Consider the following 24436-nt stretch of genomic DNA (forward strand, 5'->3'; position numbering starts at 1 on the left):
GAATGCTCTCCTTTCTCCACTGCGTCCTTCAATGTTGGTGTTTCCGTGTATTGTCAGTCCTCGTAGCTTCTCGTGTTTCACATTGCCACGGGAAGCCTCACCTACTCTGCTCTCACTAGTCTGCAATCAACACCAAATCTGTCTCCACGCCAACGTTCTCTCCTGGTCTCCTAGAGTCCACATCCACAGTTGCGATTGTTCCGTGATGTATCTTCACTGTATCGTTTCGCATGAATTTCACATTCAAAATGTCCTTAACGGAATGGCTTCTTTCTGTCGAAGTTTGTGTCTGCCTTTCTACTCAGTAATTTGCGGGTAGCACCATTTCTCAAACCACCTGACCAAAACCTGGAATGTCATTCTTTATTCTTCCGTCCATGCATTTCCCATGTAACCTCCAGCATCATTGGGTCTGACCCTAATATCGCTACCAACTATTGCTTCTTTCTGTACTCACTGCCACTGAGGAAAGTTCTAATTTCCTAACAACGTTTCATCCTACACACTGATGCCTCTGCGATCTTTCGAATCACAAATCCTTTCATGGCCCCCAGTTGCCTCAGATCTGTCGTTCTCAACCATGGTCGCAGAACAGAATTATCTGGAGAGATTTTTTCAACCAAGTTTATAACTGTAGGATTTACATATAATAAGGCCTGCCTATTTTAAGTATGCAGTTCAGTGTGTTTTTAACAAATGTATATACCTGCGTAATTACCACAGCAGTCAAAATATAAAACATATCCATCATCTCAGAAAGTTCCCATATGCCCTTTTCCAGACAACCTTCCCAGGGCTTATCTTCCCCAAAGGGACAACCCTAAGCAACCACCAGCTTTCTGCCAGTAAAGATTATTTTCACCTGTTCTAGAATTTCATATACATTAAATCACACAATATTTACTCTTTTGCATCTGGCTTCTTTTACTCAAGATGTCCTTGAGATTCATCCATGGTGTGTGAGTCCATACTTTCTCCCTTTTTACTGCTGAGTAGCATTCCACTGTATGAATTTATCAAAATGTTACCCATTCAGTTGCTGATGGGCATTTGGATTATTTCCAGTTCGGAGCTATTATGAATGCAGCTTCCGTGGACATTTGGGTACAAATATTGTTGTAAACATGTTTTCATTCCTCTTGGGTCAATCTTAGGAGTGGAAATGCTAAGCCTTATGATAACTGAATATTCAACTTTAGAAGAAATGATCTTCCAAAGGGGCTGTGCCATTCTCCATTCCTACCAGCACTGTGTGAGTTCCAGGCAGAAAGTCAGAGCAAACACAGCTCATCTTGCTTGTTTCTCTTCTCTGGGATATCACAGACCTGCACTGCCTGTTATTCAATATCTGAAAACAGTTATTTCATGTACTTTGTCAAGTTTTTTCATTGTTGGGAGTGAGAGTGGAAGAGTAGGGCTAACCTGTAGCCTTAAGAGATAACAGCTTTGTTTTAACACTATAGGTTGAGATAACAGCCTTATCCTATCAATCAAGGGATGGATTAGCGCTTGATTGGATTGGGGCAAGGGCCGGTTTGAACTGTTTCCACCTGGCAACTATTCCTTTGTTCTGTTCCCAGGTGATAATAAGACGATGTGGTCGGCTATAAAAACTCAGTACCCCGGCTGTTTGTGACCACACTCTGGTCAAGGGTGTCGGTCCCAACCGATTGGTTTGCCTTGCCTCTCATTGCAATAAACTTTGTTGTGACTGTCACTGGTACCCATAGCATTGTTTCAGGAGTCGTGTGGATGCAACAAGAGCAAGTCTAGTGCCAGGTGCAAAGTCATGGCCAGAAGCAAAGTCCACTTGGGAAGCAACTTAAAAAAATATGAGCTTGAGTCCCACCCCATATGAATTAAATTCGAGTTTCTGGGGTTAAGTGGGGGAGGGAAGGGCGTTCTAATGTGAGCTCTAATGTGCAGCAACATTTGAGAATCACTGGCCGTGAGGTAAGGTTCAATCTCTTCACTAAGACAAGATCTTTCAGAACCTGTCTGTGCTAAGCCTACATCTTCAGTCTAGATCTGTACCCCACCCAACCCATTTCTATCTTTTGTCATTTCCCCTAAGCTTCAACCATGCAGTGTTATGCCCAGAATTCGTGATCCCCAAAGACCACCAGGGAGCCGAGTCCGATGCAAAAGCAAAAGAGCCTTTATTCGAGGTAGCTCGAGCTCAATCCCCTACCTGCACCGACGCAGCAGTGAGATACCGGGGAGAGAGAGCGAGTTTCAAAAGCACAAAGGTTTTATAGGGGTCTAGGGGCAGTTGGTGAGGTAATGGCTGTGGCCTCAGCTGATTGGCTGGGGAACGGTAGGAGTCCTGTTACGCAGGTCGCTGGGCGTGTTTTGATCAGGAAGTTTGAAGGGGTGAGCGGGAGGTTACTCAAGGGGAGGAGGCGTGGTCTAGGTGAAGGACACAGAACAAGATGGAGTTGGCCGGCGTAGGCCCGCCCTTTCAGTAGTACTTTATCAACGTGAACATGGGGTCTCAAACCAATGCCATTCCTTGTGATCCCTTTTGGTCCGTAGTCAATTGTAAGATTCGGCCAAAATGTCCTTGGCTCTATGGAACATAACCAAGAGCCAGGGATTTCTAGAGCAGATGTTGTATGAAAAAAAGAATGCTGGAACCGCCAATACCGGATTTGGTACCTGGACTGCCATTTACAACAGGGTGAATCCATCCATTATTTATTGTCTGGTCTCCTTGGGTACAACACGATAATAACAGTACGTAACAAACAGAGAGACAGACGGGATTACACACGGAGTGCACCTAGCAGGGTGCACAGGGCAGGTACCAGCAAAATACTCTCCTTCACACCCCACATCCCACTCGTACCATTCAATGCAAAGCTCTACTGCAAATTGCATTTTATTATCTGTTTACGTCTCTCTTTTCCCCACTAGATTGTGAGTTTTAGAATGACTGGGGCCTACTCTTTTCTACCTTTGCACCTCGGGGGCATAAAAGTGTCTGGAATAAGACACGAGGAGTTTAAACATCTCTCAGATGAATGAAGAGGGTTTCACAGTCTCCAGCTCTGCGTGCAAAGAACTTTCACTGTGTTCTTCATCCTCAACACCGATTCACGTACTGGGGGGCGAGCATACCACCCAGTCTTTGCTGGGGAAGATGGGCTAATTTGACCAAGACCAGAAAAGCAAGGTTGCGATTTTTAACAGACAATGCATCCAGAGGACGTTTCCATTGTTGAGTTAACAGAACCTACACGTCTACGCCGCCCTGTAGGGCGGCCCACAACACCACCAGGCGCGTGGTGGAGACAGCGCGCGGCTTACGTAGATGCGTCCCTGCGGAAAAAAGTCTCCGAGCGTACTTCTTTAAGGAAAAGAGGATTAAGGCCCGGGAGGGACGGCGCCGGAAAAGGGCGTCGCGCGCCCCACGCTCTGGGGAGGTGGCGGCGCGCAGGCACCGCCCCTCCCGCGGTTGCCGGGCAACCGGCCCGGAAGTCGCGGAACGCGCGTCGGCGCAGGCGCCTGGGAGCAGGTGCAAGATGGCGGAAGGCGGTGGCGCCGATCCCGGGGAACAGGAGAGGTCTTCTGGGCCGCGGCCCCCGAGCGCGCGGGATCTGCAGGTGCGGCGGACGGCCGAGGGCGGGGCGCGGCGGCGGGAGCTGCGCGGCGGGGTGCGTTTCGGAGGCCGCCCCTGGCCGCGGCCGAGCCCTCGCCAGACCCCGCCTGGGGACCGAATTGTAACTCCCGCGATGCAGGTCTCCCCAGGGCGGTGCAGCGGACAGCGGTGTTCGTGGAAACAGGTGCCCCAGCCCAACGCTCTGGTGCCCGCGCCTCTTTCCCCTCCACCCGATTTGCAATTTAAGAAGCAACCGTACATTTAAAATGGCCTTGCGTGTGGGGTGGCTCACTGGTTGGTGCCGCCTTCGGGAGACTTCTTGTAGAAGAAAGCTTTCCGGTGGCCGCGGGAAATCAGCGGTCACTTTATAAGTAATGATACGTGCCGGCTTGATCTTTCTTGTCTCGGAGGCTGTTTCTGTCTGGATTACTTGTGTGTAAAAATGATTGCTTTTAATCGGGGAGCTTTTCCCTTTTAGAAGGGCGAGCTAAGGTATTTCATCCTATGGCTGTGCATCCTCGTTGTAGAAACTGTAGTGCGTGAAACATTGCACATAAGAAACGGCGGCTTAAAACTTCACGATGACATTAGTTAGCTAAATAAGAATGGGGCAAATCTCGCTTTCTCAGATACTTAACCCTACTGTCCTCATTTAGGCTTTTTTCTCCCTGTCTCATGAGACCATTGATACAAATTCAACAAGTAAACAATCATAATAAGCTGTGTAATTAGAAGTAAATGACACGGAATCTGCATGCGTTGGTAGAGAAGTTCTGATGCAGTTACACCTTCAGTTCTGCTTCTTTGAACAAGTATTGAACCACCTGCCATGCATCGTTCCGCTAAACGCCACAGAATGAAGAGACGAGTAGGACATCAAATCCACAGTTGGTACTGGCCACTCTTGAAGGGGATAGAAGAGGAAAAGGCATTTCTATCTATTTGTTGCAGAAATAATATATGAATATGTTGAACATAGCATTTTAAGGCGGAGTATGATTGAATGCCAAGTTAAGCAGGACATAAAATGAAGAATTTGGAGAATGGACAGCTCAGTGTCAGGTTAGAAGACAAACTGGATGGGGAATAGTCCCAGTGCTCGTAAATTAATTCAGTGGTAGTTACCATCTACTTCTTTTCTGTTGTAGACTACCCTCGTTAAGAAGCAACATGAGATGGTGGGGGAAACCGGCCCTGCCACTGAGTAGACTTGTGAATGTCAGAAATGTCTTAATCCCTCTGATCCTCAGTGTCTTTATTTGTAATCTAGGGGTGATGTAGGTGGTGTCAGGAATGAAATGTCTATGAAGTGCCCATGCACTCCCATAGTATCTTAGGCTCTATACTTGCTTGGTAAATATTTGGTTCTTTTTTCTTTAAAGGAGGAGAATACTATACCTTTAACTGGTTAGCCCATTCTAATACTATTAAAGTGAAAACCCTGTAACTTAATATCCTGTCTCTAACTTCAATCCATTTCTTCTTTTCATGTGAAAAATGAGAAAAGTTTGGTTAATGATTGCCTGATACTTGGCAGATTTACAGACCTAATGCAGTGGATTTGATATGATTAATGGTTACAGATGTTTTGGTGAATGTCACTAATTGGAGAATGCCGACCTCTCCACCATCAGTTAGAGGATAGGGATTTTTTGTTCTTATCTACTTTCTGGTAGGTTGGTAGGTGGATAACTAATATCTTATGAACGTGATTTGGATATTAAATACATTAAGTATTGATAATGTTTCCTTTAGAATTTAATAAGCATCTGAAGAACTTGGAAATAAACCTAAAAACAACCAAAGTGATGATGTACGAAGAAATAGAGTAGGTTTAAAAGAATGATGTTCTTCTCCCCAATGAGTTTCTTTAATATCAATTATTGTTTTATTGTCTCGTTATTGTTTAATCTAGCTCTGCTTTCTTAAGTGTACTTTTCAGCAGACACTTCTTTCTGGAAAGCTCGTTCTACGAGTCACAATATTGTAGAGGAAAAGAGTAATGTGTTACTAATTGGAACACGCAAAAGATACCCCTAAGTATGTATATGTTAGCTGCCAGGCAGTGTAGGGTTTGTTGGCTTCTAAATCAGAAGAGATTTCCTCATTTAGCACAGGAGGAGACATGGATGGCTGTCCCCCAGAAAGCCTCCCGGCACTGTGAGCCTCTGACTTACAAACCGCAAAAATCTCCTCTGGATAACAAACCAAGAGCAGATCTTAGCTCCCTTCCTGTACCCCCAAAGTGGGAAACATTCAGTGGGAAGGCTTAGGATGGGATTGTTAGTGACAATACTAACCCTAAAAACCTCAGTGTTCGTAAGTTTCTGAACATTTTCAGAGACTTTTCTCTCTTCTGGTTCCCCTCAATCAATCCACACGCACATGTTTAACACTTGGTTAACATATTTAATTGTATGCTTCTGTCCCAGTTTTCCTCCAGAATCATATCAAAAGAAAAAAGGTTTCTGTTCTCAGTGCTGTGTTTCCCTATAGATTGGAGTCGGGGGTGATTAGAGATCACTTCAGTACTTAACGAGAGTTAGGACGGGTTGGGGGAAATAGTGGAGTTCTGTAAGTGGGCAAAAGAATAAGAATGTCTGGTCCTGTGTTACAGTTGCCACAAGTATCCTAATCCTGATGGCTATCAGTATTCCATATCATTGGTTCTCAATTTAGTGCGTGTCAGAATCATCTAGAAGGCTTGATAGCACAGACTGCAGGCTCCTTCCCCCACCCCAAGAGTTTTTCACTCACTGGGTCAGGGTGGGGCCGGAGTATGTGCATTTTCAAAGCTTCCCCGGTAATGGTGATGTTGTTCTTCTGTATAAAAACTATACCTTCTGGCAGTTGTCACTCTAAGGCTGAGAATTCCAGGAGTTTTCATCTTTTGCTGTCTACTTGATTATTCTCATTCTCAGTTACCTTTCCTTCAGGTTTCGCTTCATGCTGTTCACATTTTAAATTCTAGAGAAAAGATGATCAGTGCTTATGTGCTTTATTCCCTCTGTGCAATTGAAATAGCTTCATAATCTCGTTGTTTAGCCCGTGGAAATTTTTACGAATGAACTTACACCATATGCTGCAGGGACATCGTGAATCCCAGCATTCATTCCCTCTAAATATCATTTTTGGTTACTTTTTTCCCAAAAGATTTTCCAGAGATGATCATGCCTATTCGGGGGACATTAAGGGAAATTTTTGAATTGTTCAAGTTGTCAGAAGTGGCAACAAAATAACTTAATGCTGAAATTTTATGAATAACTTTTTAAAATTCCAATTTCAAGAACTATGTTGGATTTTTCTTTCCATTTTGAAGGTACCCAGCCATGTATCTATAACGCATTATTTGGTAATACTGTTTTCTGAAAGTTATATAAACCATATGTACAATTTATTATCTTATATTTGTAAAAGTTCATTTGCGTAAACTTGATGAAATTCAGATGTCTGTTAAAGTTTTAAATAGAATAATTTTGAAATTATTTTATGTGCTTGGATTTTGAAAACTTAAACAGCTAAATGAAATAATTTTTATCAGAGCAGACTGACATGAGTGTAAAACATCTTCAAGTATTTTTTTTTAATTATAGGAAAATTATACACCCAACTTTGAAAATATTATCAAATGCAGTTTTTGAAACAGGTGAATAGTTAGTTGAAAACAATTCAGCAGTTATTGTAACTTTAATTTATTCTAGTATATGTGGCATTTTGATTAGTTTTATGAAGTGAGAGATACTTTGGTTTTATTTTGGAAGGAGGTCATCTGAAGCAGCAGCCTTTATTTTTCATTAAAACTTTTACAACTCAGGGGCAGCTGGGTGGCTCACTCAGTTAAGCGACCCACTCTTGATTTCAGCTCAGGTCATGATCTCACGGTTCCTGGGATCAAGCCCCAAATGGGGCTCTGCGCTGACAGTGCAAAGCCTGCTTGGGATTCCCTCTTTCTCTCTCTTTCTCTCTCTTTTTCTGTCCCTCCCTTGATCGCTCGCGCTCTCTCTCTCTCTCTCTCTCTCTCTCTCTCTCTCTCTCAAAAATAAATAAATAAACTTAAAAAAAATTTACAGCTCAATCACAAGTTAATATTCTACTCTTCATTTCTACTTGTCTGTAAGAGTTCATTCCTAGGGTTATACTTCATAACAAATCTGTTGTTTTATAGTTGGCCTTGGCGGAATTATATGAAGATGAAGTGAAATGCAAATCTTCCAAATCTGATAGACCTAACGCTGCAGTCTTTAAAAGCCCGCGAACACCACCTCAGAGGTAAGTTTTGTTCTGTTTTTGTCTTGTTTTGGTTTTAAACATTGCATGTGTTTTTAGTTCACCGATCCTCTTATTTTAAATGGCCTTGGGAATTTTTTCTAAAACTATGATTTCTAAAGTACATATTATTTAGGTAGTATTCCTAGAACAATAGTAGAAGGCTAAAACATACTTATGGAAAAATTGTCTTAAAGTCCTGACACTTTGGTAGACATCATAAAGAAATACACACCGAATAGTATTTTTGTTGGACGCTGCGGTCCTTTTTGAGTCATAGGACACACTGAGGATATGACAAAAGCTATAGCCCATCTCCCCACAAAATAGCATTTACGCACAATTTTATTAATTGTTTTTAAGGATTTGTGTTTCTGAAAACCCACTCATGGAGTCCCTATATGCCTTCTATCCTCCATTTAAGAACCTAGAACTTCAGGAACCTGTCTGTGCTTTCACGGATGATGACCCATCGAATAAGTGATCTCTTAGACAGTATTTGCTATTGTTAAACCCCTGAACTAGAAGGAGAACCACTAGATTTAAGAGATGAGAGCCAGGTACACTTCATTACCATGAGTTTTCCTGTTTCTAGGAATGTTTTCATTAATGTCTTTTTAATACTGCGAATTTCATCACTGTGGAGAAACTTGGAATTTTTCCATTATATCTCATTCACAGAAAGTCTGTCATTTTACCAGAAATTTAAGACTTCACTAGAAATTATCCTTTCTTTTTTGTTTGTCACTACTCCACATCCTTTTTTCTGTAGGGGAGATAAAAATGATGTACCTTTTTTGGACATGAATGAGAAGAAAGAAAATTTGTCCCCAAACTTTTTATTTTATGAATTTTCAAATCCATGGGTAATCACAAGATTAGTACAATGAATGTATGCTGTATATGCTTTCCCTATGTTCCCCGGTTGTTAACATGTTACAGCATTACATCTGTAAAAACACTCTGTTACTCAACTACTTGGAAGCAAATCGCAGCCATCATAACGTTTCATTAGACACTTCAATAGACTATCCACTAAGAAGAGGCACAAACACCTTTATCACCTGGTAACGTATCACAGCTGAGAACATGAACAGTAATTTCCTGAAATCCTGTAATGTCTAGTCCATAAATATCTCTTCAAGCCCTTTTTGGATTTAGGATCTAACCAATGGCCGTGCCATCCACTTGATTGTGCCGGTTTTGAATCTGAATCCAGAGCATTCTCCTCATCTGTTCGTTGTTTGCTCTTAGCTCAGCTGTATAATCCAAAATTCATTACATTGACATTCAAGGTCATTGTTTCTTCGCCATTAGATTCTTGTTAAACATATTTGTCAAGGATACTAGTAAGTGATACTGTCTACCCTGTATTATATCACATCAGGAGCCATATGTAATTTCAGATTTTCTCACTGTTGGTGATATGTTCACTTGACAAAGGGGCAGATCACCACATCATTCCATTGTAAGATACGGTTTTTCTTTTGTACATCGGCAGCTTGGTATCTTGGCACTGTTTGAATATCCTGTCCTTTTCATTTTTGACACGTATGTGTGTGTGTACATATATATGTAAAATATATATACAATATATTTTAACTTCTTGACTTACACATTCTCCAAAGTTTTGAAAATACTTAAAATATTTATGTACCAAAGTTTTATTCATTAACTGTTTGACCATTGTTTCGCCAATTTGAGCGTATTTTGAACAACTTAATTTGTTTACGATATAACAAAATAGTTGACTACTTATAATAAGGTTAGTGTATTAATGTTTTCCTTGCTATTCAAATATAATCATTAAGTTTTTTTTTTTTTTGTTTTGTTTTTTAACACTTATTTTTGAGAGACAGAGCATGAGCAGGGGAGGGGCAGAGAGAGAGGGAGACACAGAATCTGAAAACGGGCTCCAGACTCTGAGCTGTCAGCACAGAGCTGGACACCGGACTTGAACTCATGGACCCTGAGATCATGACCTGAGCGGAAGTCGGATGCTTAACCGACTAAGCCACCCGAGCGCCCCAAGATTTTTTTTTTTAATGTTTATTTATTTTTGAGAGAGCACAAGCAGGGTAGGGACTGAGAGTGGGAGGCAGTGGTTCCAAACAGGCTCCAGGCTGGACAGCAGCGAGCCTGACGTGGAGCTCGAACTGTGAGATCATGACCTGAGCGGAAGTCAGATGCAAAACCAGTTGAGCTACCCAGGCACCTGGATCTTTAAGATATTTTAATGAATGGTTTTTTTCTCTTTTGTTTTGTCCTGTCTGAAGCAGTGTTGCCATTAATAGTTGCAATTTGGTAATGCCATTTTGAAGAACTTTGTGCCTCAGATTTGATCTCTGGAAATATTTACATACCCAAAAGGAGGAGCTGCCCTAAAAGATATTGACTGAGGCTTAAGCTGTGTTTAGTCTGCTTAGAATACAATGAAGCAAGTTACTGGCGATCTTTTTTTTTTTTTTAATTTTTTTTTAACGTTTATTTATTTTTGAGACAGGGAGAGACAGCATGAATGGGGGAGGGTGAGAGAGAGAGGGAGACACAGAATCCGAAACAGGCTCCAGGCTCTGAGCAGTCAGCACAGAGCCTGACGCGGGGCTCGAACTCACGGACCGCGAGATCCTGACCTGAGCCGAAGTCAGATGCTTAACCGACTGAGCCACCCAGGCGCCCCAGTATATAATTCTTTTGATTCCATCCTCCACATTGACATATACTCAGTTTCATTGCATTTCTGCTGCTTTATTTGGTACAGAAGACCTGCTTATTTTCATGGTTCGCTTTCTTGGGCACTATTGCATATCAAATTATTTCTCTGCTCCTTGTCATTTTTAAATCCAGTATATTTTCACTGTCTGGAACTCTGCACATAATGTGGTCTATGCTTGTAATTTAGGAGAGGAGGGATAGAATCTACAGAACTCAGAAGACAGCCTGACACCAGCTTTAACACATTCTTCTGCAAAAGTTGACATCTAACAGAACCTAAAAACAATGTGCCTCCTTGTCACACTGAACGCCTATGAAATTGGACTTATTCAAAAATTTGAGAACTTAAAAAAAAAAAGTTCTTTTGCGTCATCAGGCAGTAGTTTTATTTTGAGAATTAAATGAGATAAGTGTTTAAGATGACTAGCACAGTGTGGGAACCTAGCTGGACCTTCAAAGATTATTAGGATACGGGTACCACAAAAGACAAGGGACAGGGTTCCTAAACAAATGGGCCCAGAGGAGAAAATGATACGTATGATGAGAGGGATCCGGATAGGAGCCAGCAGAACTTTAGTAGACCAGCTGCAGATAAGGTTGGCTAGCTAGAGTGCTGGCAGGGTGTGCTTCCTGGCTGTGTGACCTGTGCATTCACACAGAGCCCCATGCTGCGAAAGGCCCCGTGCTGGGGTTAGTGGTGTGCCGTTACTATATTGAAATTCCTAACAAATTTTGAGCAGAGAGACTCCTTTTCACTTGGCACTGAGCCCCGCAAATTACATAGCCAGTCCTGGATAGAGCCACGTTATGGGCAGACAGCCTTGAATGCCAAAGGGGCTTGCTTGTACTTGTGTCGGAGACAGTGGAAAGCCAGCATGTTTTTTAATGTAAATTTTATGCTAAAAACTGTAACGCAGTGAGAAAAGCTTTGTTTCTAGAGACAGATACACCTCAGTTCTAATTTTTTTTCCTCTCAGTTTTAATAAGGTTTTGCCAATGGACAAGTTTTTGAAACTCCCTAAGCTTTAGTTTTCTCTGTAAATCAGAGATGATACCACTGTTACGAGGATTAAATGAGCACATAGTTACTCCTTGATAAGTGTTAGCTATTGTTATATATTTTAGAAAAATAGGACTGGCGATACAGTGTAAAATTAATAGTAATGGGGAGAACAAGATAAGGAGAGAAATTAAGAAGAAAACAATGACGGTGATCTAAGAAATGTGGCAATAAAAATTTGGACTCAAGTGGCGTCAGTGGAATGGAGGAGAAAGAGTAAAATCAGTGTGGGATACTTCCAAAGAATTTACTGTAGAAACATGGTAACGTGGGATATAGGGAGCAACTGAGTAGGAAAGAGACCTACAGGCTGTACAGGAAAAAAATGTGACTGTTCATGAGAAGATTTGTGTGGGGAATACAGGTTTAGTTTTGGAGAGATGAATTCAATTCAGTAGGTGCTTTTAAGTTCAGCCCTGGACCCCGTAAGTCACAGGAGGCTAAAAACATACTTGAGAATCGCCTGTAGAAGAGGTCGTTACCTAGGGAAGTGCACAAATGTTTTGATGATCAGAGGAGTTTACGTTTGAGGACGAGAGTCAAGGATATAGGCATACTTAATTATGAAAGAGGAGAAACGGATGGATTGTGACCTAAATATAAAAGGAAATATAAATAGGAAAATAACATATAATAAGAAAAATAAAATAAGACTTCTGGAAGAAAGTGGAATATCTCCACGACCTTCAGGTAGGCAAAGGTTTCTTAAACAGGAAAGAAAATCATTAACCATAAAGGAACTGGTAAATCCTTTCCCATGTCACATTTTTCCCGTAAGGTCTTTGTAACCAGGACTGAGATGAAATATATAGTTGTGCTTTCCAGAATAGAGACATGGGAAGGAGCTACAACAGGAAATAGCTGCAACAGGCAGCTTTTCTTTTTGTTTTCCTTTCCTCCTTCCTCTTCCTTTCCTTCCGCACAGCTGCCTTAAATCCTCTGCTACCCACCTTGTACCACCACTCGCCTTAAGAGCCAGCTATGGCATTGTTCGGCCTTGCCTGATCTACCGGGCCCTCTGAGGATAAGGTTGGCCCCTAAGGCTTCCATTGTCTGCTGCTCTGGGCAGACTCACCTCTGTGCTTGCCTGGTGCCCTAGCAGGATGGGGTCCAGCCCACCGCACCCCTGTCCCCAGCAATCATGAGCTGGTCTTGTGTTCGCAGGGTTCTGATGGTGCCCACCTGTTCTCCAGGTGGATTTTTCCTTCGCTTACAGTGAATTAAGAGCCGTTCTGCCATTCTGTCTTTTCTGTCCCGTTTTCCATATACCAGTTTTGCAGAAAGTCTTATAGAAAGGCTATTCTTAGCCTCCAGTATTGATGTAATTTCCCCTCTTTGTTTTGTGAGTCAGTTCAGGACAGATTTAGAACTGAACATATGAGCTCTGTTATCTTATTCTGGGTGTCTCCACGTTGATATTTCGCTGGTTATATTTTCTGATACTCTTGACTGAAAAAAAATCTTGAAAGATAAAATAGATAAAATCTTATGTAAAACATGATGTGAATTTTATGTTCCCTAGGACCATTGTGAAGTTGGAGTCAGACTAGAAATTAGTCACTATGTAGCTAATACACTGGAAAAATTGTGGTCTACATTATGTACCTTTGATACAGGGAATTACAATTTTTGAGTCCAAAAGTCTCTGAGGAATAAATTCCCTGTGTGGGAGTAGGTCCCTTCACTAAGTAGGTCCCTACTGAATGTGGATTCGTCAGGGGAAGAGACTTAATTCTGATTGTCAACGCTGCTTTGCCCACCACACCAAGAGTGCCCACGTTGTGCGAGAGATGCATTTGCTAAGCACTTACAGAAAGGGGATGGAAGAAATGACAAGCCAGTTCTCGTGTGGGATGTGAATTTGACTGCCACAAACCCCATCAGGAGAAAGTGTATGAACCATTTACTATTTCATTCCTTAATCCCATTTTTCAAATTAAGTATTTCCACAGAAGTCATAGAAATGGTTCTTCTTAAACAAAGGTCATGTCCTAAGACTCTGTAGCTTTTTACTTCAAAGGAGTTTTATGTTTGTATTCTGAGTTTTTCTTCATGAACTTTAATGTCGAAAGGTTCTATTCAAGTGAACGTGAATACAGTGGATTACATATAGTTCAACCTTCAACTGGGAAGATTGTGAGTGAACTTTTCAAAGAGGCAAGAGAACATGGGGCTGTCCCTCTGAATGAAGCCACAAGAGCTTCAGGTGATAACAAATCTAAGGTAAGTGCTAAATTTAAAACTGAAACACACTGTTTATATATTTGATCTCACCTATAGGTTTTTATCTTATTTGGAAGCATTGTTTTCTGACTACATGTTTCTGTTTAAAAATTTTTTTTTTTTTAACGTTTATTTATTTTTGAGACAGAGAGAGAGCATGAACGGGGGAGGGGCAGAGAGAGAGAGGGAGACACAGAATCGGAAACAGGCTCCAGGCTCTGAGCCGTCAGCCCAGAGCCCGACGCGGGGCTCGAACTCACGGACCGCAAGATCGTGACCTGAGCTAAAGTCGGACGCGTAACCGACTGAGCCACCCAGGCGCCCCTACATGTTTCTGTTTTAAACATTTGCTCTATTGTTATAAGATTATAATCCATTAATGATTGAAAGTCACAGCAAGTTTTTACGTTTCTGTGAAACTTGCCTGTTTACCCTTCCTTAAAAAATAATTATAGATTCACATGAATATGCAAAAAGAACACAGAGAGGGTCTATGTGCCTTTCACCCAGTTTCCTCCAGTGGTTATATCGTACGTAATTGTAGTACAGAATCAAAGCCAAGATCCGACGCTGGTACCATGTCCATACATAGTTCTGTGTCGTTTTCTCACATGTGTAGATTTGTGTAATTGTCAGCCCAGTCAAGGTAGCGCTCTGTCATCACGAGGATCTCCCTCATGGCGGACCCCGCCGTGGTCACACCCTCTTCCCATCCCTAACCTCTTGCCACCTAACCCTGTTCTCCACCTCCGTAACGTCGTAACGTTGAGAACGTTATACGAGTGGGATGATACAGTAATAGTATGTGACCTTTCGGGATTAGCTTTCCTTCACTCCGCTCCATGCCCTGGAGATCATCGGAGTTACTGAGTGTCTCAGTACCTTGTTCTCCTTAGTCCAGAGTAGCACTTCATGGTATCGATGTGCCACAGTTGGTCGAACCTTTTGCTTACTGAGGGACGTTTGAGGTGTTTCCAGTTGGGGACAATTACAGATAAAGCTGCTGTGAGCAGTCGTGTCCACATTCTCGTGTGGATGTCAGTTTTCCTTTCTGTGGGATAAATGCCCAGGAGTCCAGTTGCTGGGTCATAAGGTAAGTGTGTGTTTAGTTTCTTAGAAACTGCCGAACTCTTCACAGTGAATGGCAGATCCAGTTTCTCCATTCTTGCCAGCATTTGGCATTGTCGCTATTTCAAATTTTAGCCATTGTGATAAGTGTGTGGTTATAACTCATTGTCGTTTTCGTTGGCACTTTCCTAACGGCCAGCGATGTCAGTTTGCGTTCTCCTGATGGCTAGTGATGTGGAACATCTTTTCATGTGTTGATTTGCCATTATCTTTACTCTCCCCCACTGCAAAATGACTTTGGCCTCTTTTCAAATTGGATTGTTTGTTACTATTGAGTTTTGAAAGTTGTTTAGAGATTTCAATAGGTATGAGTCCTTTGTCAAATATGTGTATTGCAAATATACATATATGTTTATATATTTACATACATATGTATGTGTATTTACATATATATTTATACTTATACATACTTATATACATTTATAAACCTATATGCATATATATCCATACATGTGTGTGTATATGTATATGTGTGTATATATATGTATTTGAAGAAAGAGTAAGAGAACATAAGCTGGGCAGGGGCAGAAGAGAGAGGGAAAATCCCAAGCAGGCTCCTTGCTGCCAGCACAGAGCCCCATGCGGTGCTCAAACTCATGACACCATGAGATCATGTCCTGAACTGAAATCGAATTGGACACCTGACTGAGCCACCCAGGTGCCCCTGGATCGCAGATATTTTCTTCCAGATGGTAGTCGGGTCTTTTCATCCTCTTATCAGGGCTAGTCACAGAACAGAAGTTTTTAGTTTTGACAAAGTCCAATGTATCTTTTTCTTTTTATGGATTATTTAGTCTATAGAAAAGAAAGGAATGCGATCATTAAAAGCGTATTTATGATATGGAAAGTGATTAAAAGGAATGGTATTTTTACTTCATAAGCCTTCCTCCCTGAAAAATAGAAGACCTTGTGATCAGTGTAATAAAACAAAAAGTACAATCATAGTTGACTGCAACAGTTAAATAAAAGCAGCTTATAAAATAAATATGCAGCCTTTCTTCAGAGTAATTTATACCCATTTATAAAATTCTTCCTTAACTCTGTGAAACTGTTATTTACTTTGTGAAATATGATTTAAACATAATTTTTATGATAAGACATAAAATATTAATGGTGGCTTTTAAAAATCTGTTTATACTTGAAATTAGATATTTCAGTATGTAAATACATTAACAAAACTTTTTTTTAATGTTTATTATTTGAGAAAGAGACAGAGAGCAAGCAGGGGAGGGGCAGAGAGAGAGGGAGACACAGAATCCAAAGCAGGCTCCAGGCTCTGAGCTGCCGGCACAGAGCCCGACGCGGGGCTGAACCCACAGACGGCAAGATCATGACCTGAGCCGAAGTCGGCCGCCCAACCGACTGAGCCACCCAGGCGCCCCTGTAAATGCATTTTTAAATTTAAAATTGGTCTAAATTATTTCAACTCAAGTCACTAATGTTTTTAGGGAAGAAACATAGTATCTTACTTGAGTATACTTCTCTGTAACATAAGAGCTTCATTTAAATAAAAATTTTTCCTCGAAAGTGTAAAACCAGTTGGGCTAATTATAACTGATCTAGTTTTAAAATATATATCCTACATTATCATAACGTTTTTCACTATAAACCTTAGTGAATTTTTCGCTCATTTGCGGTGTATTTTAGTCATTTACAGGTGGAGGATATAGATTGGGCAATTCCTTTTGTAAGCGGTCTGAATACATCTATGGAGAAAACCAACTGCAAGATGTAGGTACAGTAGCCAAAATGAAAAATTGTAGATATTTGCCTCTAGTTCCTGCTGTTTTAAATTTAAAAGTTGATAATATAATCTCTTTTCTGTTATTTTTTGAAACATGGATTTTAAAAGGATCGATGTGTAAGCTTTTAGTCTCTGATTTTATATTTTGTATCTCCATTATGCCTTGTACTTAGATTGTAAATATTTTCTATACGTTGAAAGAACGTATGATTCACTATCAAAATGAGCTTTACGTACATACAATAATAATTACCCTTAGTGGTAGACTGTCAGAATATAGAAATAGCTGAGTTGTAAACAGTCATTCTTTGTTTTTGCCTTTTAAAATTTGGAGTTACAATTTCATTTAAACATGTATAGTTTAGCCTTGGAGGGTCATTGGGAATTCTCTCTTGCCCCTTGACATAACTGTTTAAGCCCTGTAGCAGACAAGAGTATGGGCACAGATGAATGAGAAGGGTGGGTGTGGAGTGACAGCTGTATGCTCTCAATCCTTTCATTTTCTCAGTGACCCAGAATAATTGTACTTCAAGGCCAGGGTCTAGCTGTGGGACCTTTGGTATTTCAGCCATTGTTGATTTGTTAAGCTACATACAAATCTGCCTGGCAAACACATGCTTTCATTTATGTCTTTATTTTAACTGTGAATAAAAAATAATAACTCCCATGTTTTAAATAAAGTGGGTGGCTTAATATGTTGTGAAATATCACATTGGAAGCTTAAGATTGTTCAGTAAGATGGATTCTTATATGCCTTTGTCTTTTTTCCTATGCTCAAAAGGTTCAGATTTTGCTTAAACTGTGGAGCAATGGTTTCAGTTTAGATGATGGAGAACTGAGACCTTATCACGACCCACCAAATGCTCAATTTCTGGAGTCTGTTAAAAAAGGGTAAGATGTATTGTGTTCTGTTTGTCACTTAGGGTGGGACTTTTTCACGATACTGGGATGTATTATGTAAGTGGTTGCTGAGGGAAGGGTATCTTTAAATATCTAAAGGGTATATTGCTATCTGTAAGTCTCTGGTTCTTAACTTGGTGGGGAGGGACAGTAGACATTGGCCCCTTCCAAAATCTGATCAAGCTATGGTCCCAGTTCCAGGAAGAAACCTCTTAATGTAATAAGTCAGTGCATTGATTAGCATGCAGCTGTCCATCCACTAAGCCACTCTCCTGCTTACCATTAACAGGATGACTCTCGTTGTATGTGTACCTGAAATTCAGCAACTTATATTAAAATTTTTAAGGTGACATTACTGCTGGCAGAAGATTTCAGAAGGTTAGTTGGAGTAGTGGTTCGTGAAAGTAAACCATCTATACAATGCTCTGACCCATCTAACGAACATCATAGCTCACCAGCCCTCCTTGCTAAAGGATGAGGAATCAGGTGATTTTGCTATGATTATGAAAGCTTTTCTGCATCAATGTGATCGTTCCTAAGTAGAAACACAACTAAACAGAGAAGGTTGGTGAGTAAGTGGGAGATTTAAGTAGCAGAGAAGGGGCTGGAGTAGGAGCTTATGCTCCATCCAGGAACTGAAGCTGGAGCTTTTCCAAGCGATGTAAATATGTCCAAGGAGAGTGGCTGAAGTGGAGTAGAGGTGAAACTCATTGGTGTTGAGGGAGTTGAGAACCTCTATTTTTAGAACACTAATCAGCATGAATTTTGAATTTGAATTCTACAAAGATAATGTTTGGATACCAAAAAGTGCTGTAGGCGATATGCTGACTTCCTTGAGAAAGGTGGGGAAGCTGTCCTAGAAGGCAGTATGTGGCGAGGGTAAACACGAGGAAATAATAGTTTAAGACAGTGCTGTGGACCGGGAGACCTGCAGTCACTGGGAAGAGCTGGGAGCAACTGGTTAGGGAAAGTGAAGATCTGCTAAGGGAAAATCAACATTGCTATTGAAATTGATGCTTGTTTCAAGATGGCGGAAGACAAGACCATGCTGATGTTGGATGTACTATAATGTAGACCAAAACTCATTTATTCTTAAATGAAAATAATCCACAAACTTTATGGACTAATATTCAAGCAGTCATGGTATCCTAAAAGAGTTTTTTTAGGAGTTTTAATTTGAAGTAAAATTATGATCAAGAACAGTTTTTAAAAAGACTCCTTGAAAACAATGATTTGATGTCAGATAGTAGTTGGCAACTGTAGAATCACTGTCCTCTTTTTATGACAAATATTTTGTGCCACCACCTTCACTGTCTTCAAAGAAGAACTCGCAGATGACATAATCGCCTCTGCATATTATTTCCCCAAAAAATGATCTAAAATTTATTTTAAATGTATTGAAATAAAGGAAAATAATTTATCATAAAATTGTACATATTTTATTTTTTTTTAATTTTTTTTTTTTTTAACATTTATTTATTTTTGAGACAGAGAGAGACAGAGCATGAACGGGGGAGGGGCAGAGAGAGAGGGAGACACAGAATCGGAAGCAGGCTCCAGGCTCTGAGCCATCAGCCCAGAGCCCGACGCGGGGCTCGAACTTACGGACCGTGAGATCGTGACCTGAGCTGAAGTCGGACGCTTAACCGACTGAGCCACCCAGGCGCCCCAAATTGTACATATTTTAATTTATAACTGCTTCATCTGACCACACCAGAAGACAAAATAATAGTAGTCAGATAATTCGCACCTATGTGCAGTCTTACACCTCTCAAAGAAAATGTGACAAACATAAACGCGGAATGATGAGGTGTGTGAGTTTGGCAACATAATTACCATCAGTGGCGTTGAAGTCAGGGACTTGGTAAAGCTTCAAGCAAACCAAAGTACAGTCTTCTCTGTTTATATGATACACATATTCCTGAAATTTTCGAAGTACATTAATACAGTGCTCCCCGCCCCCCAAAAAGTGTCTTGCTTTTTTCTAAGACAGACCCAAAGCCTGAAGTTCTAGACTCAGACATTACAGACAGTGTTGTCATCCATGTGAGTCTCAGGCAGGGCATTCAGTGATTCTGTGGAACCCAAGACAAGACTTGATTCGGCAAACTGAATCCCTGTGGCAGACCATCTCATACCTGGGTCCCGACCCTGAACGGCAGCACTCGCGAATCACTCGACAGTCAAAGACACCTATTGATTTTTAAACTTCAGCTTCTTCCAGAGAGTTTAGAAGTAAACATCTATATTAACTCTTATGTCCTCACAGGAATTTGCTAGTGTTTATTTAGGGATAAATTGCCATCTTACAGTTTGGCTTTCTAAATGTTAGAAGCACTCCAGGATCACTGATGACAAAAAGTCCCTGTATTGAGAACCACTAAGGAATAATGTGATACAGCTTTTTTACAAATTCTGATTCCGGTATCGTTATCATACAGTGTTACATGCATTTCAGGTGTACGATGTAACGATCCAACAATTCCCACATCACCCAGTGCTCAGCACAAGTACAGTCCTTAGTCTCCTCACCTGTTTCACCCATACCCCACCAGCTCCCCTCTGATAACCATCCGTGTGTTCTCTGTAGCTAACCGTCTGTTTCTTGGTTTATCTCTCACTTTTCCTTTGGTTGTTTGTTTTGTTTCTTAAATTCTACATATGAGTGAAGTCCTAATGGTATTTGTCTTTGAGTATTTCACTTAGCGTAATACTCTGGCTTCTTCCACATCATCGCAAACGGCAAGACTTCATTCTTTTTTTTTTTTTTTTTTTTTTTGGCTGACTAATATTCCATTGGGTATATATAGCACATCTTTATCCATTCATCAGTCAGTGGACACTTGGGCTACTTCCGTGTTTTGGCTACTGTAAATAATGCTGCTATAAATATAGGGGTGGGTGTATCCTTTAGAATTGGTGTTCTTATATTCTTTGCATAAATACCCAGTAGTGCAGTTGCTGGGTCACAGGGTAGTTCTATTTTTAATGTTTTGAGGAGCCTCCATACTGTTTTCCAGAGCGGGCGCACCAGTTTGCATTCCCACCAGCAGTGCAAGAGAGTTCCCTTTTTGCCACATCCTGGCCAACACCTATTGTTTCTTGTGTTTTTTTATTTGAGCCGTTCTGACAGGTGTGAGGTGAAATACCTCATTGTGAAAGAATTGGAAGATGACACAAAGAAATGGGAAGACCTTCCAGGCTCATGGATTGAAAGAGCAAATACTGTTAAAATGCCTGTACTACCCAAAGCAAACCATACATTTAACACAATCCCTGTTAAAATACCAACAGTATTATTCACAGAACCAGAACAAGCAATCCTGAAATGTAAATGGAACCACAAAAGACCCTGAATAGCCAAAGCAATTTTGAAATAGAAAAGCAAAGCTGGAGGCATCATAATGTGAGGCAGCTTGAAGAAGAAAAGATCTACAGGGACTAATCCATCATCGTGGGAATTTCTGTATTATAACTGTTTCCCAGAGTAGCTCACAACTTGATTATAATCATGTCAACGGTGTAGATTAGGGGTTTTTTTTTAAGTGAACTAAAACCTTTTTCCCTTTTTAAAAGAGAGATTCCCCTGGAGCTTCAGCGGCTGGTTCACGGTGGCCACGTGAATTTGGATATGGAGGACCGCCGGGATCAAGAATACATAAAACCTAGACTGAGGTTCAAGGCTTTCAGTGGAGAAGGACAAAAACTTGGAAGGTAAAATCCTAAAATGAGAAAAATACTTGTCTTTGTCCAACATGAGTTTTCTTCGAGAATAACAAAAGCAAAATAACCTAGAAAGTAAAAACTAAAACATGAACCGCGAAGGCCTTGCCGGTAGAATTACATATGCAAATCTAGTGATAATATTGGTAGCTCATACTTAGATAGCAGTCACCACATCCCTGGCCCAGGAAACACTTTAAAATACATGAAGTCACTTAATCTTCACGACTCTTGGATACAGATCCTGTGATGACTTCGTCTGCTGCCGCGGCAGTCTGCCCAAGGCGACGGGTCTGGGAAGTGGTTGCTCTGTGGGATTCAGACCCCACACTCTGGCTCGAGCTGGTGCTTTTGACCCCTGTGCGGTCCTGCCTCTTTCTGATTACACGGGCGCACAAGGGGAGATCGTAAAGGGTTGTTGATTAGATGAGACAGTCGGCATCTTAGGTCTCAGCTGTGAGCTTGCCTGTCCGCCATAAGGCACTGCTAAGCTCTCGCAGCAGGAGCTGTGTGCTGAGGTTGGTTTCTGTTCAGCACATTTAAAGCCACCAAACCCTTTCTTCAAGTTAGGGAAACCCAGCACGGAAAACATTTCACACGACCTGAGCTTGGATTGCAGAAGGAAGGCATTGCTCTGGAGATGTTTCTAAAGAGCCCCTAGGACTTTGGTGAATACAGTTCAGAAACCAATGTGCGTGGCATCATATGTGTGTGAGCGGACTCGTTTATGATAGCCGTGGCTTAAGAGAATTTTCAGAAATCTTGCGAACTTTGTTGGTAAAAGTTACCCTGTCTTTGTCCACGTATTACGAGTGACACGTAAAATAGTAACACGGGCCTTGTTTCCATCATAGCCTTTTCAGTGCGTCCTTTGTTCCTTTCCACGTGATTCCTTCCCATCCAGGTTCTTTTCCCTTGCCTCGTGCACACTGGTTCGCTATCCCCCTCGCGTTTCTCAAAATAGGGAAGAATTCACGTCAGTTCTTTATGCTCATCTCTCATACCTCGAGTCTCCCTTTCTGTATCCTTTTCTCCTGACAGACACTGACTTCTGAGACAGGTAGGGAATACAGGGACATGTGTGGCCCTGGCTTTTCTTAGGACCCAAAGCCTTCAGTGCCCACTCAGATCTGTTTGGAAATTTTCTCCCTTATCTCTCCTTACCACTAACACGGGTCAGCTTTCTCCTGACGGTTTTCTTCTTCTCTTTTGTTTTTATAACTGTGACCTCCAGATGTAGCACTCCTCATTTCTTTCTTAATGTTTAGTCAGATTATGATTTTTAATTTAGAACACAGGTAAAATGCCCAGCATCTCTCTGCTTTGTACATAGTCTTTCTTTTTTATTTAAATTTATGACCAAGAATTAGTGTTACAATGCACACCTTGGTTAGTAGAACAGTAAATCTAGAACTGAAAATGAAGAAAGTAGCATAAAGGGAAGATAGCTGAGACGAGCCAGTGATTACAATCAACAGTTTCAACTCATAAAAATAAGGGTGTTATCTCATTGTTGTATCTTACAAAGACCGGTCTTTCTTCTCATAAGGCAATTAGCTAGAGAACATGACCCCCCCAAAGAAAGGAGGTAATGATGACAAAATATATGACAAAAAATACCTGACAAAATGACAAAAATAAGTGGTGAGAATGCTGTGTCGTTAATCATTAGCCGTATTGGTCAGGGTTTCCGAGTGTAGAAAACAGAATCCACTTACTAGCTTAAAAAGGGGCTTCTGGGGGCGCCTGGGTGGCGCAGTCGGTTAAGCGTCCGACCTCAGCCAGGTCACGATCTCGCGGTCCGTGAGTTCGAGCCCCGCGTCGGGCTCCGGGCTGACGGCTCGGAGCCTGGAGCCTGTTTCCGATTCTGTGTCTCCCTCTCTCTCTGCCCCTCCCCCGTTCATGCTCTGTCTCTCTCTGTCCCAAAAATAAATAAAAAAAAATGTTGAAAAAAAAAAAGGGGGCTTCTGACAGAACCCTGGATAGTTTATAGAATTTCTGGAAATAGCAAATCAAGCTTTCCTGGAAGAAACAAACGCAACAGAGAACTTTCTAGAGTAAAGACTTCCTGTGTCCCCCTCAGCTGCTCAGTGCCCATGGAAGCTAGGGACCAGACACTGGAACATTCTGTCATGGCTGCTGTAGAAGAATCAAATGCCTCCAAGACCTGGGGGACCAGAAGAGCTGCAAAACGTTGGCCTCGTAGTGCTTACGTTCACCATGCAAGCGTGTATCTGTCGCTCGGCAGAAGGGTGGGATTATATAAAATTCTCGCTGCAAGGGCATCTGAGAAATGTAGTCTTCAGAATTTTCAGCTTCTGTGTAGGAAACGACACTAGGAGATTAACATGGTGGTGTGAGCCTCTCGGATGCACATGAATCGAAATGTAGAGTAGTAGAGTATATGTTACGTTCTCAGAAAGTGAAGAACTACCTAGGACATTTTAGAAGGCTTTACGTTAAGAAGTCTGTTAAAATATAAAGGTTCTCTAACAGTTCACCTTTACAGATTCAGAAAGCAACTTTCTAAAATGGCTCATTTCCTAAGAATTCCAGATAACGACTGAACAGAAATCACAAAACAGAGGCAAACAAAACAGAAATGGAAATAAGTCCATTGTTTTCCATAGCCGTCAGTCGAATTGCAGACAGAACGTTACACAAGATAGGGATGCCTGGGAGCCTCGGTCGGTGCAGCTACCGATTCTTGATTTCAGCTCAGGCCGGGATCCCACGGTTGTGAGTTCAAGCCCCGTGTCGGGCTCCGTGCTGACAACACGGATCCTGCTTTGGATTCTCTCTCCCTCTTTCTCTCTTAAAATAAATAAACTTAAAAATACATATAATATAAGAACATTACACAGGTGGAAGCTAACTTAATTTTTTACTGTGATATGACAAATAATTATGAGGAAAACCTAAATGCAATAAAAATATTACCTAGTTCCTTCGTGTAGTATCGTAGGAGCAAGCAGATCATAGGTTTGAAGCTACAAATGTACAGTGGCAGAAAAAACTGTATTCCTGCATAAAAATTAGCTTAGTGAGCTGGAGTAGAACCCAACAAGCCCCAGGA

The 24436-nt window shown here is 41.3% G+C and overlaps 1 protein-coding gene across 3 annotated transcripts in view; it reads left to right on the plus strand.

The window, feature by feature from the left end:
• The first annotated feature begins 3469 nt into the window (after positions 1 to 3469).
• The window catches only part of UBXN2B (UBX domain protein 2B), a 28539-nt gene continuing 7572 nt past the window's right edge, over positions 3470 to 24436 (plus strand). For all 3 annotated transcript variants that reach the window (XM_058699642.1, XM_058699644.1, XM_058699643.1), the window contains exons 1-6: positions 3470 to 3605; positions 7767 to 7870; positions 13715 to 13865; positions 16641 to 16724; positions 17519 to 17628; positions 21214 to 21351. In XM_058699642.1, coding sequence (XP_058555625.1) covers positions 3525 to 3605; positions 7767 to 7870; positions 13715 to 13865; positions 16641 to 16724; positions 17519 to 17628; positions 21214 to 21351 — 668 coding nt within the window. In that variant the 5' untranslated portion in view covers positions 3470 to 3524. The remainder of the gene's footprint in view (positions 3606 to 7766; positions 7871 to 13714; positions 13866 to 16640; positions 16725 to 17518; positions 17629 to 21213; positions 21352 to 24436) is intronic.

Source organism: Neofelis nebulosa, chromosome 14 (assembly GCF_028018385.1).
Source record: "Neofelis nebulosa isolate mNeoNeb1 chromosome 14, mNeoNeb1.pri, whole genome shotgun sequence".
NCBI lineage: Eukaryota > Metazoa > Chordata > Mammalia > Carnivora > Felidae > Neofelis > Neofelis nebulosa.